Source organism: Acinonyx jubatus, chromosome E3 (genome assembly GCF_027475565.1).
Source record: "Acinonyx jubatus isolate Ajub_Pintada_27869175 chromosome E3, VMU_Ajub_asm_v1.0, whole genome shotgun sequence".
In the NCBI taxonomy this organism is placed as follows: domain Eukaryota; kingdom Metazoa; phylum Chordata; class Mammalia; order Carnivora; family Felidae; genus Acinonyx; species Acinonyx jubatus.
The window spans coordinates 21,315,738-21,336,285 of record NC_069398.1 but is presented as its reverse complement, the minus strand read 5'-3'; the positions used below and the strand labels follow the sequence as shown (position 1 = coordinate 21,336,285).

General features: G+C 38.9%; 1 protein-coding gene across 3 annotated transcripts in view; it reads right to left on the bottom strand.

The window, feature by feature from the left end:
• The window catches only part of LOC106972846 (S-adenosyl-L-methionine-dependent tRNA 4-demethylwyosine synthase TYW1), a 210,947-nt gene that overhangs the window by 23,726 nt on the left and 166,673 nt on the right, over positions 1–20,548 (bottom strand). For 2 of the 3 annotated variants that reach the window (XM_053213792.1, XM_027041851.2), the window contains 2 exons: positions 10,585–10,695; positions 1,185–1,352 (listed from right to left, as the gene is read on the bottom strand). In XM_053213792.1, the coding sequence (XP_053069767.1) occupies positions 1,185–1,352; positions 10,585–10,695 (279 nt within the window). The remainder of the gene's footprint in view (positions 1–1,184; positions 1,353–10,584; positions 10,696–20,548) is intronic. The other variant, XM_053213791.1, reaches the window with a different exon arrangement.

Sequence of the window (20,548 nt, the reverse complement as noted above, 5' to 3'; positions counted from 1 at the left end):
AGAAATCCCATACCTATTAGCAGTCACTTCCTAGTCTGCTCTTCTCCCAGCACCTGGCAACCACCAACCTACTTTCCATCTCTATGGATTTATCTAGTCTGGATATTTCATACAATCATACAATATGTGCCCTGTTGTGTCTGGGTTTTTTTTTTTTTCCCCACCTAGAATAATGTTTTCAGGGTTCATCCATGTCGACTTTTGTTTTGAAGATTATTTATTTTGAGAGAGAGAAAGTGTGAGTGGGGGAGGGCAGAGAGAGAGAGAGAGAGAGAGAGAGAGAGAGAGAATCCCAAGCAGGCTTCACACTAACAGTACACAGCCTGGTGCAGGTCTGGAACCCATAAGCCGTGAGATCATGACCTGAGCTAAAGTCAGATATTTAACTGGCTGAGCCCCTTAGGCGCCCCATGTCCACTTAAAAAAAAAAAAAAAGTATTTATTAATGGAGAATTTGAACAGAAAACTAGGCAGAGTAGTATAACAAACCTCTATGTGCTCATCATCTAGCCACAACAACAGTCATCTTATCCACACACCCACGTAATTTCACCTCATGTTATTTTAAATCAAACCCAGATGCCACATTATTTCTGTACAAATACTTCTGTAAGGACACGTTGTGATAGCTACTCCAACAATGGCCTTCTGATTAGCAGATTTTCCTTCTTATTTTAATGGCCTACCTTTACCAAGAGCTGAATTTTTCCTTTGCTGGACATTCTTAAGAAATATGCGAGATCTGGGTACTTATTCTGTCTAGTAAGAGTGCTAAAAGGGAAAAATGGAAACCAAAACTCCAGGAAAATTTCTCCAGAGGCTGAGATTCAAAGTGATATAAAATTTGATAAATACTTCAATATTTCTTCTGGAAGTCATATGGGGGTTGTCCACTATTTCAGCTTTCTCTTGTCATTCTGAGGAAGGATTAGAGGTTATGACAAGGGTGTTTTTTGCTTTTCTTTTTCAGCATGCACCAACTGCAAACCAGGAGGCCCTTCAAGTGCCTAGCTGAGGGCTAAGAACGAAACAAGAGTGCGTAAGCCCAATGGACAGACTGGAGGGCCTTCTTAACGTCTATTTCAGGAAAGGTAGCAAACAAGCAGATATCCACTATAATAAAGACAGGAGAAAATAAAGAGAAGAAAGAAGAAGAAAAGAAGGCATAGTTGAGCTATTCTTACCCTTGTGTGAGCTATCAGGAGGCAGTTGGAATGTTCATGTTCACAAGCAATTTCATAGTTGGGGATGAGAGCCACCAACTCGCGGACAAAGTGTACCACCTCCTCGTGCCAGGGCACGTTGGCCATGGTGAGACTGCTTGCTGAACTCTCTCCACAGTAGGTGACACCCTGGGGAAGCAAGACAACAGAGACAATTATGGACCTAATTTAAATGAAATCAATCAAGAGTTTCAGAGCCAGAAAGGCTTCTAGAGGGAATCTACCCCATCCCACCCAATCCAATCCAATTCAATCCAAAAGTGAAGAAAGTACCAGTGAATTAGAGATGATAAAATCTGCTTAGGAGCTCCCAGGCGGATGGCCTTCCCACCCTGTGACTGAGGGTGCTTGGGTACTGTGCTCAGTGCTGTCACAATCCATGCTGTCTAGGCACAACAATGTATTTGAACCAACAACGTATCTTTTCATTCAGATTTCTTGGTGCACTGTAAGAGGTTAATGCTCAAGGGATTATAAATCTCATACACTAATAATGGAGGCATGTGGCACAAAAATTCACCGAACAGTTTATTCACTGGGAAAATAAGATGAGCCCCCATTTCCCAATACAACTTAGGTTTGATAAAGGTTGATAAGATTCTTCTGCAAAGGGCCAGCTAGGGATCCCTTTGAAAGTATTCTTTAAGGAGATTACTTTCTGTACATGGGTATGTATAAACACAGAATTGTGCCAAACAGGAAATACATTTGTGGCTATACATGCATACCTTTCACACACTTACATGCATATACATGCATCTCGCCTCTACAGAAATTTCTGAGTTGTACAAATGCGGTAAGGTAAATTGGCTTCTAATGCTTTAGAACACTACCTGACAGCCCATGCTTATAGGACCCCAAAGTTTCATAATTAAGTTCTCTATTTGGTTAAGTTACATAATGATAAATTTTCTGATAATAAGGGATATCTTAATTTTGCAGGCTCTTTAAATACTCCAGAATTAAACTTTCTGGACAAGTGTTTTGAATATTCTAGACATGCTGCTACTAAGGAGGGAATAACTAAAATAAAAAGACATGCACTCACACACTCTGTCTTACTCACACAGACGCAGACAGACACACACACAAAGACACACACATACAGAGTAGAGGGGATGGGATACCACTGAATGAAAAACCCATGGATGAGCAAACACTCAGGACTGGGAACCGGCTGAAGACTCATATGAACTCTGCAAAATGATCTACTCCAGATGACTACTCAAAAAGATTCCCGTTATGCTAAACCGTGACCTTTGCTGAACATAAACTAGAGGCAACCCAGCTCAGTTGTAACAATCAAGAGCATCATCTCTATCAGCCCAGTGATTTTAGAAAATTCATTAAACCAAGTTTGAGTTTTTGGTGATTAAAAAAAAAAGCAAGTACTACAACAGTTCTGAAAATCTTTAGGAATGGCTGAAAAATTGTGCTAAACTTACCGGAATGTATACCAAACATGAAAACAATTTATTGATAGGTCAAATTAGTCATAAAAATGAACTTTACTTCAACTTAAGTACTTTTTATGATACTGTGAATTATATGAAAAAGCATGTACATAGTAGCTAATTCAAAGGAACTTATTTTTCATATTAAAAAAAATTTTTTTAATGTTTATTTTTGAGAGAGAGAGAGAGTACGAGCAGGAGAGGGACAGGGAGGAAGGGAGGGAGGAAGGGAGGGAGGGAGGGAGGGAGGGAGGGGGAGAGAGAGAGAGAGAGAGAGAGCGAGAGAGAGAGAGAAGGATATGCAGAATCGGAAGCAGGATCCAGGCTCTGAGCTGCCAGCACAGAGCCTGATGTGGGGCTTGAACCCATGAACCGTGAGATCATGACCTGAGCTGAAGTTGGATGCTTATCCAGCTGAGCCACCCAGGTGCCCCTATTTTTTAGATAAGATCTTACGTCTATGACAATAGCTCTGGAAAATATTATTTCTTATTCACCAATAATAAATCATGAACCATCAAGGACAGATTTGGTTTGGGAAGGAAATGAGAGAATGAGCGCCATGGTTCATTACTAGGTCTTCACATAATACTTTCCCATACACTCACATGATGCTTCATAGTTAACTAAGTTCTTCACATAAAGGTTCTCATTTTAGCCAGGCAAAATCCTCTGGGGTAGGCAGTATGGGCAACTTTCTGAGCCTCTGTGACATGAATGGGCTCTGTGAATTACTCTGTGGAGTCACCTTTGGGAACCCCTGAGCCCTCCCTCAGTTGGGCTCCTGATGTGCCCCTCCTCTGGTGCTCCCCTCTCTGCTCTGGCTACTTCATTCTGCACTCCGGTCTAATGGCTGACTTGCCCTGACTTTATTCCTGATCACACTTTACCTAAACTATCTAAAAGTGCTTCCTTTTCTATGACATCACAGTTGTCTGCCACCTTCTCATCCCGCCACCATCCTGCCCCCACCCCATCTATCACCAGCACCAAGTTTTGCCGTCACAACTTTGAAAAAAGAATGAACTCAAGAAAACAGATGGGTACCGTGTGGCAACTGAAAGACACTCACTTTGTAATCTCCAGGTTGAGGAGTGGCAAGCAGACCCAAAGAAAGTTCCTCAAGAACAAAACCACTTATGCACCCCTGGATTTGTAGTGAAAAGCATAACCCACGCCATTACATTGGTGCCTTTTGGATGGATCACTCTGCTGTAGGACATGGAAGCCATAAGGTCCTATATTGGGTGCGTGGACACTTTACCTGGGGATTCAAGGTCTGTGGGAAGAGTAGTATTTTGGCAGTTTGATTGATATTCTAATTAAACTGAACGTCAAAAGACTCCTATTGTTTTTGTTTCCTATAGTCTAATGAGAAATGTTGTTGTCTTCATGACTTTTACTTTTTGCACAATATACCCAAAACGTGTCACTCCATCCTAAAAATGCTTCAACAACTCTTCCCAGACACACACACACAGGAAAACAAAAAACAGCCCAACCTTCTCAGCATGGCACATGAGGCCTTCTTTTTTTTTTTAAGTTTATTTATGTATTTATTTTCAGAGAGAGACAGAGAGAGAGAAGAGAGAGAATCCCAAGCAGGTTCTGCACTGTCAGCACGGAGCCCAACGCAGGGCTAGAGTCCACAAAACGGTGAGATCATGACTTGAGCCAAAACCAAGAGTTGGATGCTCAACTGACTGAGCCACTCACGAGGCTTTCTTAAGTGGACTGCCCTCCTCAGCATCCAGTCTTTACTTGGCTAAATTTCCCACCATCTCTTTAATCTCTGTTCAAGAACCCCTACCCAACCTGATCCCAAGCTCATCATATCTGGTACATAGCTTGTACCAACTGGTATAATTACATGTGTAAATTCTAAGCGTGTACAGGCAGGGGCTGTGCTCTGTTCTTCTCTGTACCCCCAACCAGTCTATGCTGAATGACCTAAAGATCAAGTCACATATTTTATATGACATTAAACTCCAGAACTCTTTTCTGATATAATATAAAATTTCATTCACATTAATCTGGATTTTTCTACTCTTTTCTCCCCTCTACTCTTTAATGCTTGATGACAAAGCAACTGAGGAATACCAGTCAGGGACTTCTACATGAATAACCGCTAATATTCCTTATCTTTGTGTAGAGAAAGACAGTGAGGTCAGGCTAAGGCATTTGTTTTGCAAAAGGTACACGACAAGGATTGAGCTCTGTAGACAGCTACAGTGCCAACAGCATAAGAGGTTTAGATCATCTGACAACAAATAATTACTAAGCACTTACTATTATTCTCAAGGTGCAATGCAAGGCAGGGAATATAAAGACAGTATTTCATTTACAAATGGATTGTGCTATGAAAGTTTTTCAATAAGGCAGATGTTTAGAATATGATACACATTTTCACAAACAAGCAAGCAAATAATGATCACTAAGGTTCTAGGGCTAGCAAATAAAGGCCTATTTAAGCCTAATGAAACTAAAATATATGTTCATTTACAGGGAATCAAACAGAAAAATAGTTTATGAGACTAGCAATGAAAGAAAAGTGGGAACCAATAAAATAAAGAAATAGCTTCTATTGATTTAGTTTAAATAAATGTGCTTAATGAGAAGTGATCTAAACATTTACTGAATCCGGGCATACATTATCCCACTGAATTCTCAAAACAAACCTATTAAAATGATACTGTTATTCTAATTCTAATATGGAGGAAATTTAGATGCAGAGAAGATCTACATCAGTACTTTTTCGGAATGTATCAAAGCTGTGCTCTTCCCCATTCCCCATGAGGCTCGAGAGTGCAGATTAGGAGAGACCCCTGTGCGTGCACACTTACACATGCCTGGAAAACACAAGACATGAACAGTACTTGTTTGCTTCTGCAGGGAACCCAGGCATGTCACCAGCCTAGGGTCAATTTGTATTATCAATTTCCTAGCTTCAAGGCATTTATTTATGTGACCATGAGGTACTATTCAAATTTTAATGCCAGGCCCTGGGAGACTCCCCCCCCCCCTTTTTTTAAATCAAGAGCATAGGTGAAAGACAAGCTTCCAAGGGCCATTCTGTGTCAGTGGGTAAATTCTGTCCTAATTTGTGCTTTCATTGAAGGCAAAAGGGCCTCGTGTTCCATCCTTTAAACCCAAGTCTCATCTCTATCAGAGCTACAAAGTACCACCAGGGTGGTCTCTCTTTTTTTGAGTCCCAAAGGAACTCCCTTACAGACCTGACAGATGGCCATGCTGTCAAAAGTATGTTTATTATAACACAGTTACTTCTAAGTGTTTGTTTTTAGAGGAAGCTGAGGTTACTTACCATATCGCTAGTTCTCATCAAATGTTTTTCAGAGAGGGTTTTTACTATTATTACTTTATTAAATGTTATTATTTTAAGTAATCTCTAACCCCAGTGTGGGGCTCAAACTCATGACCTGGAGATCAAGAGTTACCAACTGAGCCAGCCACATGTCCTCGTTACCATTACTTTTAAAACTCCTCCAATTTAGAAAATTTTTAACTTTTTTTAATTTTAGAGACAGCGAGAGTGAGAGAGAAAGAACAGGCAAGTGCTCCCTTGGCAGCACATATACTAAAATTAGAACATGCGTGGGCACTTGGTGTGGGGGGAGGGGTGAAGGGAGGAAGAGCGAGAGCGAGAACGAAACCCAAGCAGGCTCCACTCGGCGTGGAGCTGGACACGGGGCTGGATCCTACAATTCTGGGATCATCAAGAGTCAGACACTCAACCGACTGAGCCACCTAAGCGCCCCCCTACCCCCACATAATTTAAATTTAATTAATTAGACAACAACAACAAAAATGCCTTTTCAGACTTAAATAGTTTAACTCTATTGAACAGGAAAGGCTGCCTTCTCCTTTACTGATTTTGTTTCAATCAGTGGGATTACAAAAATGATGCCCACTCACTCTAATAATTTGCAGGGCATGGAAACATGAAAAATAGAATTACTAAGCCTTTCCCTGCCCTTCTTCCAAATTACAACACTGTGAACAGTCTGATATAATCCTTCCGTACTCTTCTTATATAAATATATCCAAACATATACTGCTAAAAAATATAATCAGGGGCACCTGGGTGGCTTAGCTGGTTAAGCATCTAGCTCTTGATATCAGTTCAGGTCATGATCTCATGGTTTGTGAGTTCGAGCCCTGAGTCAGAGCTCACAGCACAGGGCCTGCTTAAGATTCTCTCTCCCTCTTTCCCTGCCCCTTCCCCCACTCATCTCTCTCTCAAAATAAATAAGTAAACTTTTAAAAAATATATAATCAAATAATAAACATTATTCTATGACTTGTTCTGTTTCTAAAGTATACTATATTGTGCAAACATCCCTTTTCTACTTCAGTTTAAAAGGAAGATACTTCAGGGGCGCCTGGGTGGCTCAGTCGGTTAAGCGACTGACTTCGGCTCAGGTCATGATCTCGCGGTCCGTGAGTTCGAGCCCCGCGTTGGGCTCTGTGCTGACAGCTCAGAGCCTGGAGCCTGCTTCTGATTCTGTGTCTCCCTCTCTCTCTGCCCCTCCCCCACTCATGCTCTGTTTCTCTATCAGAAATAAATAAACATTAAAAAAAAATTTTTTTAAAGGAAGATACTTCATTACCCTACAGGACAAATGAGAGCTGAATTTAACAAAGCAATGAGATCCAGCCCTCAATGGCACAGGTACACTTAACAGAGGCCATTTCTATCTCAAACCTTCTATAAGAAACAAGCTGATCATCACCATGCTTTCCCTTGGTACGACTGTTACCTGTTACGTTATATTTTATCATTCATGTAAGACAGTTAAAATTGTGATTATATTACATATTTCTTCAAGAAACTTTTAAATAAAATCTCTCCAAGTGGCTCATTTTACTTCTGTAGACTTGGCCTTGTTCAATAAGACCATCCATTTCCCAAACAGCATGTCCATATCAAATTTTCTATCTCTGGTGCTTTGATGAGGCCTAGCACATAGAAAGAGCTGAAAGATACCTGTTGAATGCAGGGATAAAACAGTAAAATGGAAATCTCATGTGAAAGAAACCATGTCATTATAACATCTCAGGTATAGACAGAGGGTATTACGTTAATAGTCTGTCAAACTAAAAAAATACCCATCGGAGGATTATACTGTTTACAAAGTAGCTACCTTTCTTTTAAAAATAATACCGGGTGATTCTTTTCAGATTGTAAAATATGTCATACATTATAGAAAACATGACTGCAAAGAAGGAAAGGAGGAAGGGAGGGACGGAGGGAGGCAGAAAAAAGGTGACCGTATGATCCAGAAACTTGCTTTATAATGGAAGTTTTACTCCAACATCACTGGAGACAGCATTCTTTAATAGCTAAATCATAAATTAAAACACCATTACTCCCTGACATTGGCAAGGTTTGCTTAAGCCAACAAATATACTGCAGATGTAGTTTGCATCTCTGCATCATTAGAGTTCTTGCCAAGAGTAGCCTTTTAAAATTAAGAGCAATTTCAAAAGAAAAGAGTGTCTTTGGCCTGACCAGGGATAAAATGCTGAACACTCAGACAGCAATATTTTATCTCTTCCCACCTCCCTGCTGCTCTAGGCTATAGTACCACAGAAAGCTGAACAGACAGCTGTAAAAATGAACTATCCTCTGAAATGACAGAGTGAAATGACATAAACTGAAGAGTCGGGTTTTCAGAGACAGGGCGGAATTTTCTGGTCACGTTTTCTCATTCTGTGGATTCTTAGTTGTCCAGAAAAGCCATTTGCCTTGTAACAGTCCACAGCTTTAACTACCATGGCACGCTGATGCCTTCCAAATGATTACTGCCAGCCCTGTCTTATCCCCAGAACTCCAGGCTTATATAACCTCTGGCCTATTTGAACCTATATGTGGATATTTAAAAGGTCTCTCAAATGATTAAGGCCAACAAGAACTCGTGAAATTACTCCCCAAACTTGCCTGCCTCCTCCGCTGGTCTTTCCCGCTTCAGTAAACTGTTCCACATCCGCACGATTGCTTAAGCCAAAATCCAGGTGTTGTTCTTGATTTTGTTTGTTCTTTCACTCCCTGTGTCTTGTCTGGCAACACGCTGTATTGGTTCCACTTCCACGTTTTATCCCAAATGCATCCACTCCTCTCCAATCATATTGCCAATGACCTTCCCCCACAAGCCATAACGTCTCGTTTTATAACCACTCTCACTCTGAGCTCTGTAATCTGCCCATGACAGCAGCAGGGTAATCTTTTAAAATCATAAACCAGACTATTCAAAAAGCTTACCACTAAACTTAGTATAAAATCCAGTTCTTTTCTTGCTTGAAAGTTCTAACAAAATTTGGCCCCATCCCACCTCTGTGATTCATCTTGTGTCTCTGCCAACTCCAACTGCCCTCCTGATCTCACACGGGGCGCCCGACTTGAATACTTACTTGTGCCATCTGCCCAAAATGCTCTGATCCCCTGGTGACTGCACTGCTTCTTACTATTTAGGAATCAGTTGTAGAAGAGTCATCTCCTCCATTAGATTTCATAGGCGGAAGAAAAGACTTCTGCCTATGAAATCTAAAAGAGCCAATCACAATGTCTACCAAAACAATTATCTGCCCTTTGGCACATCAATCCACTTATAGGAATCCATCATCCCAAAGAAATACTGCCAAAAAACGGGCCAGGGACAACCAGGCACTACCACCTCCTACTGTAAGTATACAATACCACCAACTAAATAATCTTAAAATGCAAACACACACACATCTGATCAATCTTCTCTTGATCTAACTACCAATCTACAGGAAATACAGGGGGCAAAGGAACAAGCAATCAGCAAAATCTAAAATATAGACAGAGGGAACTAGCCAAGATAAATGACACATTTTCTTCAACAAACTTACTGGTGTGGGGGCAGGGGGAGCAGAGTAGAGAGAGAACACATGAAAGAGGAACTAACAGATTAAAAGAAATTTAAAAAAGAAAGAATCCAATTACAGTTAATGATCCTTATTTGGATCTAGATTCACAAATACTATTTTAATAAGAAATAGTTGGTCAAGTCTGAAACCTTCTATTTCCAATACTTAAGAGACTATTGTTAAAACTGTTCAATTATGAGAACAGTATTCTGAATAAGTGTATATAGTGAGTGTATATCTTTTAGAGACATATACAGTTATAGATGAGCCATATAACATTGGGTTTGCTTCAAAATAATAGGATATGGCAGAGAAAATGGGCAGAGGTAGAACTGAAACAAGACTGGTCATGAGTTGGTAATTTTTGAAGCTGGGTGAACAGATGGAGGTCATTAGACCAATCTCTCTACTTCTATGTATGTTTGAAATTCTCCATAATAAAAGTTTATTTTACTTTTTTAATTTTTATTTTATTTTTATTTTATTTTATTTTTTTACTTTTTTTAATTAAAAAAAAATTTTTATGTTTATTTTTGAGAGAGTGCGAGCGGGGAGGGGCAGAGAGAGAGGGAGACACGGAATCCAAAGCAGGCTCCAGTCTCTGAGCTGTCAGCACAGAGCCCGATGCAGGACTTGAACCCAAGAACCATGAGATCATGACCTGAGCCCAAGTCAACCCTAAAAGTTTATTTTAAAGCCAACCAATTCCTCACTGTAACACTATTTTATTTCTCAGCATACTAATGTTACTGTGTAGTTTTTAATTATTTATTTTGCACTGACTGCCTCCCTCTCAATAAATATAAGCTTTATAAGAGCAAAAGCTCCATCTTTACTGTTATTATCCCCATTGCCTAGAATGGTGCCACGTTCTTGATTAATATTTCTGAATGAATAAATAACACATCTGGGACCTCCTATAGAGTTTTATAAGGTACTAACTTCACCACAACAAAGCACCATAGGAAGTGGGATGACATTGGCCAGCAGGAGCTCACCTTCACTTCGATGAAGTCAGGATTCCCCAGGGACACCAGCTCGGCATAGGCCTGGAGTTCGTCTACATTCCACGCTTTCACTAGAGTCAGCCTGTACACGGTACGCTGTTGCTGAAACAAAGGAATGTTGGTGGAAGTCACACCGTGGAAGGCTTTCAAATTTCTTCAATCCCCTAGAGACCCAGGTAATGTGAAATTCAGCCAGAACTTTTTTTAAAAATTTTTAAAAAATGTTTTATTTATTTTTAAGACAGAGACAGAGCACGAGCAGGGTAGGGGCAGAGAGAGACAGAGATACACACACAGAATTCGAAGCAGGCTCCAGGCCCTGAGCTGTCAGCACAGAGCCCGACACGGGGCTCGGACTCACGAACTGTGAGATCATGACCTGAGCCGAAGTCGGACGCTTAGCCAACTGAGCCACCCAGGCGCCCCCAGCCAGAACTTCTATAAGCCAAAGTTATATTTTGTAGAAAGACGAAAAAAAAATGAAAACAATATAATAAGATTCCCATAAGCCTTTTAAGGGCACAGATATTGGCATGTATCTTTTCTCACTCATAATCTCTACCACTACATTAGGCACCCAAATGTTTCTTGAAAACGACACACTGAATTAGATTTAGTAAGGAATAGTAAATTGACCAAATAGTTTAAGACTGTTGAAAATTAATTCAAATAACCTTCAGGCTTTCAGGTACCAATCACTCAAGTGTTTATGACAAGAATTTCTAATTACTCTTCTCTTCTTTCCTGCTTTCTTAACATTTTAATGATCTCCTGTTGGCAGAAAAGGCACATTTATGAACTGTCAGTATTGTCACCTGTTTACCACTTAACCAAAAGAGGTAGTGGTTTTCTGAAAAGCAATTAGACAACAGACATCAAAGGCTTTAACAAGTTTATGCCCTTTGACTTTGTAGCTCTCTCCCTTCTAGGACCCGAGACAATTTTTCAAACGTTCAAAGCATTATTGAAACATCTCAGGACAGTATGAAAAAGAGGTTAAAATCTTTTTTTTTTTTTTAACGTTTATTTATTTTTGAGACAGAGAGAGACAGAGCATGAACGGGGGAGGGAGAGAGAGAAAGGGAGACACAGAATCGGAAGCAGGCTCCAGGCTCTGAGCCATCAGCACAGAGCCCGACGTGGGGCTCAAACTCACGGACCATGAGATCATGACCTAAGCCGAAAGTGGGACGCTTAACCAACTGAGCCACCCAGGTGCCCCAAAAGAGGTTAAAATCTAAAGCAAGACTGGGGAGCGGGACCTAGGACTTGCCTATAACCAGTAGTATATGGTGGAGGTGGGGTCTATGTGCATACGCACGCAGGGCCACACCCATCTGGAGCAAGTTCCCGGATAATATCCATGCTGCTACGACGCACAGCATGTTTTAAGTAGTGAGGCTCTAAATACTTGAGAGAAAAAGTGAGGCGAGAGAGGAACAAAATGATACCAACCTCTCTACTTTTGCCTATGTTTGAAGATTTCCATAATTAGTGAAAGAGAAGAAACACTCGAGATCTTCGATGAACAAAATGAAAAGATCACCGCTGAACAGTATTTGGCAGCCATACCAGAAAATGTACTCAAAAATTACTTTAAAACACAGTATATAATGCATGAAAAGACAGAGATCTTCCAGATTCCCTTTACGTATAAGGCCAGAATTCACTTAACAAAAACAGGTAGAGAACAGCAGGCCAATCTCACTTGTACTTATAGATACAAAAATCTTATAGAAACTTTAGCAAATACAATTCAGCAGTATGTTGAAAATTCTAGGAATGCAAAGATGATTCGATATGTGGTTACATATTAATATAATTCATCACAGAGTTCAACACAGAAAAGTACACGTGATCATCTTCACAGACACACAAAGGTATTTGGTATAATTTAAAAGCCATCCTTAATTTGAAAACAAAACAGAGTAATCAAATCAAAAACCATTTGGCAAACTACAGAATTAAAAAACACAACCTTAACATAAAATGGTCAATGTCATTCTCAGTGGTTTATGAAAAATACAGGCACTCCCATTTAGTCAGACTAACAGAAGAATGTCCACTCTGTTATTTTTATGAACACTTCCCTGAAAGTTAAAATCCAAGCAATAAGGCAAGGGAGCAAGAATTGCTGGACACTACACAAAAAATAATTACTTGCAAATGATGTAACTGGCTTCTTGGAAACCTAAGAAAATCAACTAAAAAGTTGTATTAAGGAAAAGTATAAAAATGAACTGCCTTCTTAGCATGGATCAGTGGAATGAATATGGGCGCTGGGGCCGGACCAAAGCCCAGACCACACACTTAGCTATTTTCATCTCCCTGTTCTCAGTTTCTACCCTGTGAAAAATGGGGGTCCTACACAGGATTAAAAGCTTCAACCCGTGTAGAACTTAGAACCCCAAGAAGCATTAGCTACTATATGCCAGCAGCAACCAATTATGAAATACAAGGCAAGGAAAATTCCACTTACAACTATAAAATACATCTATAAAATATCTAGTGATTAGTTTATGAAATAACATGGACACTGAAGAAAATAAACTTTTCTGAAAGACCTAAACAAAAACTCACTACATGGAGAGGCATGATAGATTTATAATATAATGTTAACTCCAATGAGAGTTTATAATTCCTTTGGACAAATAAACTGGCAATGATACCAACAATAACAAGAAAAGGAGTTAGCAGTTACTCAGCACTGACTACGTGCCAGCTGTTCTTGTAAGTGCTTAACATTGGAGCGAAGAGTCCAGTATCTGTCTACTCTTTACAACAAATCTTACAAAATAGGTTTGATTATTATCTTCACATCACAGTTGTGAAATCGAGACCTTGAGCTGTTAGATAAATGTCCCAAAGTCACACAGCTGGAAAGCGGCAAAGCTGGCATGTGAACCCAAGGGGCATGGCCCTCTCTGCTTTGCTAAACCTTTTCAAATTGTGAAACAAAATATACAAAGAGAAATGTGTATAAGACACATCTGTATAGCAAAAGGGGTTAACACAAAGAACATACCCATCACCCAGTCGCTATCCGCTCCCTCTGTCCCAAAGATACCCAATACCATTATTCTTTTGTGTCTTGCTTCTGTCATCCAACATTTTCAGAAAATCCATCCGTGTTGCTGCACGTTGACATTTGCTCATTTTCCTTGTTAGCCAGTACTCCATCATTTGAATATACAACAATTCATTCGACCATTCCCCCAACGATAGACATCTGGATCATCTCCACTTTTTAGCTGTTCTAAAACAGTGCTGTTGTATTTTTATCACACTAGAGTTTAATCTTGCCTGTTTCAGGAAATTGTATAAAATGCTACTATGACTTATACTCAATTAGGTCTGGCTTCTTTCACTGAATTTGATGTTTGTGAGATTAAACATACTGCTGTGTATCTATTATGTGAATATACTACTAGTGGAAGTTTTGGTTATTTTCCAGTTTGGGTCCTACCAAAATAGTGTCTGTTGCCCTCCGTGTTATTACACTTCACTCTTGAGATGCACAAGAGCATGTATTTTTCTTGGATGCACCTACGTGTGGAAATGCTGGGTCACAGGAGGTGCATTCATACAGTTTCAGCATATACTGTCAAACTGGTTTCCAAAGTGATTTTACAAAACTTTCACCTGCAGTGTCTCAGGGTTCCAGCTCTTTCTCTTCCTTAACCACACTTGGAGTTTTCAGTCTTTAAATTTTGCCACTCTTGCATTGTCTATTTTGTATTTGCCTGACTACTAAAGAAGTTGATTATGTTTCTGGCCATTTGGATGCTGGCTATTGGGAAGTACTTGTTCAAGTGTTTTAAATATTTCTGTATTGGGCTGTCTTCTTCCTACTGACTGTTTTTTGTTTTGTTTTGTTTTTTTCAAATGCTTTATATATCCTGGCTATAAGAGAGCTGTTATAAAGGCCTTGGAAACATTTCCATTCACTTTATGGCTTTCCTTTTCACTTTCTTCGTATCTTTTGATTAGCAGAAATAGCTAATTTTCATACCTTTTTATCTATAGCATACTTATATCAAATTGCTACAGAGAGAAACATTATGGGGTTACTGGAAAAGGAATGTTAGTGGATTTGATTAGTTCATTTCAAATTATCAACTTTGCATTCTGGGTTTTGCTGTGACTATGGGGAGCTTGTTCAATGGAATCATTTCAGAGATTTTATTTAAAGTCTGTTGAAAATTAGTTAAAGCAGTTCCTAAGGTCTACAGAAGAACAAAAGGGTGGTACACTCTAGTTAGATTAGATTAAAACAAAAACTGGGTGCAGATGTTTCTTGAAAGGTGAAGGCTGGAATTTCCTCTGCAAAGGAAATACTTACCATTGCTATTTTATCTTCTGTTAAAAAAGAAAAAAAAGTTGGAGTGTCAACTGTATTCATTTCATTTGAATTAAACTTATTTTTTTCAGTTTGGAGATTTAGTAATTTTAATTTGCATAGGTTCTGGAATGGTTATTACTGCAGAATTTTCTGAATGTGGCATGTTATCTCATAGGGACAGTTATATAAAAATAGGATGAATATAAAAATAGGATGAAGGTATTGACTTCAGACAAACAGTTTACCTACTTGCTGTTCAATGTATAGTGTTATTTGTAAAATGTCACAGTGTGACTTGTCAAAAATGTCAAGAAGGTGGCATCTTATAATTTCATATATTTTCTGTTTGAGAGTCTAAGATCCCCCCAACCTGCCCCAGTGGTCTGCACACAGTAACAGAATTTTGAAAGTAATATCACATCAAATGTGGTTGGTCCCTAGCAAGAGACCTAGATGTTCACCTCGAAATTTTTGATCAGATCTTTGCGACAGATTTTAAATTTGGGTTTTAACTTGTGTTGTTTCTTAGAGGGAAGTAATAGATGAACTGAAAATACACGGGGTGAAAACTAAGGTCAAAATACCTAAGGTAAATGTTAAATGCTTATCAAGGGGAACCGAGGCAGAAAAAGATTTTAAGTGCAAAGGAGAAAAGGCCCGAGTAGTCAGGAAGGCCAGGAGAAAGGAGGAAAAAGAACCACAGAGTAACAATTAAGCTACGGCTCTTGGCTCTGGAATCGGCGGTGTGCGTTCAGGCATGCACCCTCTGCCTCTGTAAAATGGGGAGAGCACCAGTACCAGTATCTTGTAGTATGGTTGTAAAGTCAAAAGAACTAAAACAACGGTCTTAGAACATGGCCTGGCACAAAGAAAGGTATGAATAAATTTCGGCTACCATCACCACCACCACCAGCAGCTCCACAGATTCATCACAGGTATCAACCAATAGTCACCGGGTCCCTCTCTATGCTGGGCCTAATTCTAGGTGCTAGAGATACAGCAGCGAACAAAGCCAAGTGCCAACTGTTGTGTCATTTACATTCTAGTCTGACAAATAAACAAAACCAGAGTCAGAAAAAAATTAGTGACCATAGTAATGCCAAAAGAGGAGAGGAGCTGGGAAACCAGCAGAGGTTACGACTCCACCACTGATGCCTTTTGCACCGTCTTCTCAATTTATAAAAACCAAACTGAATACTGACCAAATTGTATGTTTGTCAAAAACTAATTCTGAATGGCTTAAAGCCAAAAAACAACTTAAAATTGAAACGGTCCCTCACTGGGGTGCCTGAGTGGCTCAGCTGGTTAAGCATCCGACTCTTGATTTTGGCTCAGGTCATGATCTTGCAGTTCGTGAGACTGAGCCCCGTGTCGGGCTCTGCACTGAAGCCTGCTTGGGATTCTTTCTCTCTGCCCTGCTCATGCCCTCTCTCTCCCTCTCTCTCTCTCTCTCTCTCAAAAATTAAACTTTTAAACACACACACACACACACACACACACACACACACACACACACACAAAATCCCTCACTGATGACCATTGTTTCTAAAAGCAAAGAACATTTAATGCCTCTACTAGAAGTTGGGCAACCTATCAAACTCCTTAGAAAGCATGCCTTGTTGTTGAAATGGCTTTAAACTAAGCTTTATACTATCTGTGGAAGACAAAACAAAATGCGTCAACTTGGTAAGTCAAATAAACAAAGAATGAAAAGGTAAATTCAAAGATATAATTCATGATGCAACCAAATGAAACATTCTTTATGCTCAAAGATAAGCAGGAAAACTGTTATTATAGAATTACTCTCTAAATAAAGTAACCAACCAATTTCAAGCTTAATGAACAACTGAAAATTCCAATAAAGGAAAGAGGGCAAAACAAGATAATAAACCTCAGTGAAGAAAATCTGATCCAGTGGGAAAAGAAATCATTTAAAGGAAACACATCAATTCATTAATAATGCTCATTTCCCAAAAAGGAAGAGAAAGATTGTAGGCTTATTATTTAAATTTCTTTTTAAAGGCCCATAAAACACTACAACGTGTACTAACATACACATTACAAAAGTCTCAAGAGAGAAAAGAAAAAATGGCAAAAAGAATGTTTGGAAAAAGAATGGCCAAAAACTTCAAAAATTTGGTGAAAAACATAAATCTACACATCCAAGAAGCTCTACAAACTCCAAAAATGATAAAGAGTCTCATAATGAGACACATTATAATCAAACTGTCAAAAGACAAAGAAAGGGATGCCTGGGTGGTTTAGTTGGTTAAATGTCTGGCTCATGATTTCAAGCTCAGGTCATGATCTCATGGTTCGTGGGTTTGAACCCCGCATCAGGCTCCACACTGACAGTGCAGAGCCTGCTTGGGACTCTCTCTCTCCCTTTCGCCCTGCCCTTCTTCTATGTGCTTTCTCTCCTCCCTCTCTCTCTCCCTCTCTTTCTCTCTCTCAAAATAAATAAATAAATAAATCTTTTTTTAAAAAAATAAAAAGACAAAAAAATTAATAGCTATAAACACCTGCATTAGAAAAAAAAAAAAGATCTCAAAATTCACAACTCAAGTATCTGGTCCAAAAGAGTAAATTAAACCGAAAGTAAAGAGTAAGAAAGAAATAATAAAGATGAGAACAGAACAGAAGTAAAAGAAATAGAGAAGAGAGAAACAATGGAGAAGAAAAAAAAACCGAAGTTGGTTCTATGAAAATATCAATGCAATTGACAAACCTGAAACTAGACTTAAAAAAAAAAAAAGGGACAGAAAAGACACAACTAAAATCAGAACTGAAAGTGGAGACAATACTGCCAACCTTGCAAAAACAAAAAGGTTATAAAAGAATACTGTGAACAACTATGTCAATAAATTAAATATAACCTAAATAAAATGGAAAAATTCTGGGGCACCTGGGTGGCTCAGTCGGTTAAGTGTCTGACTGTTGGTTTCGGCTAAAGTCATGATCTCACAGTTTGTGGGTTTGAGCCCCACATTGGGCTCTGCACTGATAGTGTGGAACCTGCTTAGGATTCTCTCTCTCTCCCCCTCTCTGTTCCTCCCATTTGTGTTCTCTGTCTCAAAATAAATACACTTTAACAAAAATGGACAAATTCTTAGAAACACACAAATTACCAAAAATGACTCAAAGAGAAATGGAAAATCTGAACAGATCTGCAACAAGTAAAGAGATTAAATCAGTAATGAAGAAACTCCCACACAAAGTCCAGAAACAATGGCTGCACTGGTGAATTCTGCCAAACATTTCAAGGGTAATATTCTTAAACTCCTCCCATTAACAGAAGAAAAATGAACACTTATGAACTCCTTCTCTGATGTCAGCATTACCTTTGAACCAAACCAAACATAGCACAAGAAAATACCCAGTGTCCCTTATGAATATAAATGCAGAAATCCTCAACAAAATACTATCAAATTGGATCCAATAGCATATTAAAGTATTATGTACCATGAATAAGTAGGATTTATGCCAGGAATGAAAAAGATAACGTGCTTCATGAATCCATTTATACAAAATATCCAAAACAGGTAGATCCTCAGAAATAGAAAGCAGATTAGTGGTTGTCAGCAACTGGGTAGGGAGGATGGGGAGTAACTACTTAATAGATACAAGACTTTATTTGGAAAGATGAAAATGTATAGGAACTACGTAGAGGTGGTAACTGAATAACACCATGAATGTACTAAATGCCGGTGAATTCTTCATTTAAAATGGTTAACTTTATGTTATTTGAATTTCACCTCAATAAAAAATAAAAAATCCCTGTCAAAACTCCAGCTGCCCATTTTTCGGGGATGGGGGAGTTGATTTTCAAGATGCATATAGAAATGCATATGGGCCCAAACAGCCAAAATAACTTTGAAGAAGACAAATTTGGAGGACTCACACTTCCTGATTTCAAGACTTACTCAAAGCTATATACTAATCAAGACTGTGTGAAACTGACATAAGAACAGACATACAGAACCATGGAACAGAATGGAGTCCAGAAGTGAACCTACACATATATAGACAACTGATCTGACAAGCAGGTCAAGTCCATTCAATGGAGGAAAAATAGTCTCTTCAACAAACAGTCCTGAGACAACTAGATATTCACGTGCAAATGCATGAAGTGGAAGCCTACTTCATATTCTACATGAAGATTAAGTGAAAAGATCCATATGTAAGAGCTAAGACAATGAAACTCTATGAAAAAAATATAAGGACCGTGGATTAGGCCATTAGACATGACATTAAAGCACAAGCAACAAATGAAAAACTAAGGTGAACTTCATCAAAATTAACTTTCCTGCTTCAGTTTAGTAGTTCCTCAAAAAGTTAAACATAGAATCAATATATGACCTAGCAATTCCATTCTTAGGTAGATACACCTGAGAGAATTAAAAATGTAGGGTTCACACTAAAACTTGTACATCAATATTCATAGTTTGTTAATCATAAGAGCAAAAGGTGGAATCAATGCAAATGTCCATCTGCTGTAGAATGGATAAACAAATGTAGTGTATCCATACAGTGGAATATTATTCAGTGGGGGGAGAGGGCAGGAGGGAAGAAGAATGTGGTTTTGATTAAAGCAATAACATGAGTGAATCCTGAAAACATTATGCTAACTGAAAGAAGCCCGACACTATTAAAAATCGTCTGGAATTAGATAATGCTAATGATTGCACAATGTTGTGATAAGCTAAAAGCCAGTGAATTTATACACTTTGCTATCTATATAGATTCAATGCAATCCCTATCAAAATTCCAATGGGAGTTTTCACCCAACTAGAAAAAACAATCTGAAAATTTGTATCCAACCACAAAAGACGCTCAATAGCCAAAGCAATCCTGAGAAAAAAAGAACAAAGCAGGAAGCATCACATATCCTGATTTCAATGTTTCCTACAAAGCTCCAGTAATCAAACCAGTATGCAACTGGCATAAAGACAAACACATAAACCAATGGGACAGAGAGCCCAAAATAAACACCTGTGTGTACATGTCAACTAATATTTGACAAGGGAACCAAGAATACTCAATCGGGAAAAGATAGTGTCTTCAGTAAATGGTGCCTGGAAAACTGTAAAACATACAAAGCAATGACTTGAAATGGATTAAAGATTTAAACATATGGCCTGAAACCGTAAAACTCCTAGAAGAAAACACAGGGAAAAAGCTCTCTGACACTAATCTTAGCAATAACTTTTTGGATATGGCACCAAAAGCACGAGCAACAAAAGCCACAATAGACAAATGGCACTACCATCAAAACAAAAAGCTTCTGCACAGCAAAAGAAACCATCAACAAAATGAAAAGACAACCTATGGAATGGGAGAAAATATTTACAAATCATCTTCTGATAAAGGGTTAATAGCTAAAAGAACTCCTACAACTCAATAACAAAAAACCAAACAATCTGATTTAAAAACGGGCAGAGTAACTGAATAGACACTTTTCCAAAGAAGACATCCAAATGGTCAACAAGGACGTGAAAAGATGCTCAACATCACTAATCATCAGGGAAATGTAAATCAAAACCACAATGATCTCAGTGATCAGCTCACACGTGTTGAATAGCCATCCTTAAGACGGCAAGAGAAGACAAGTGT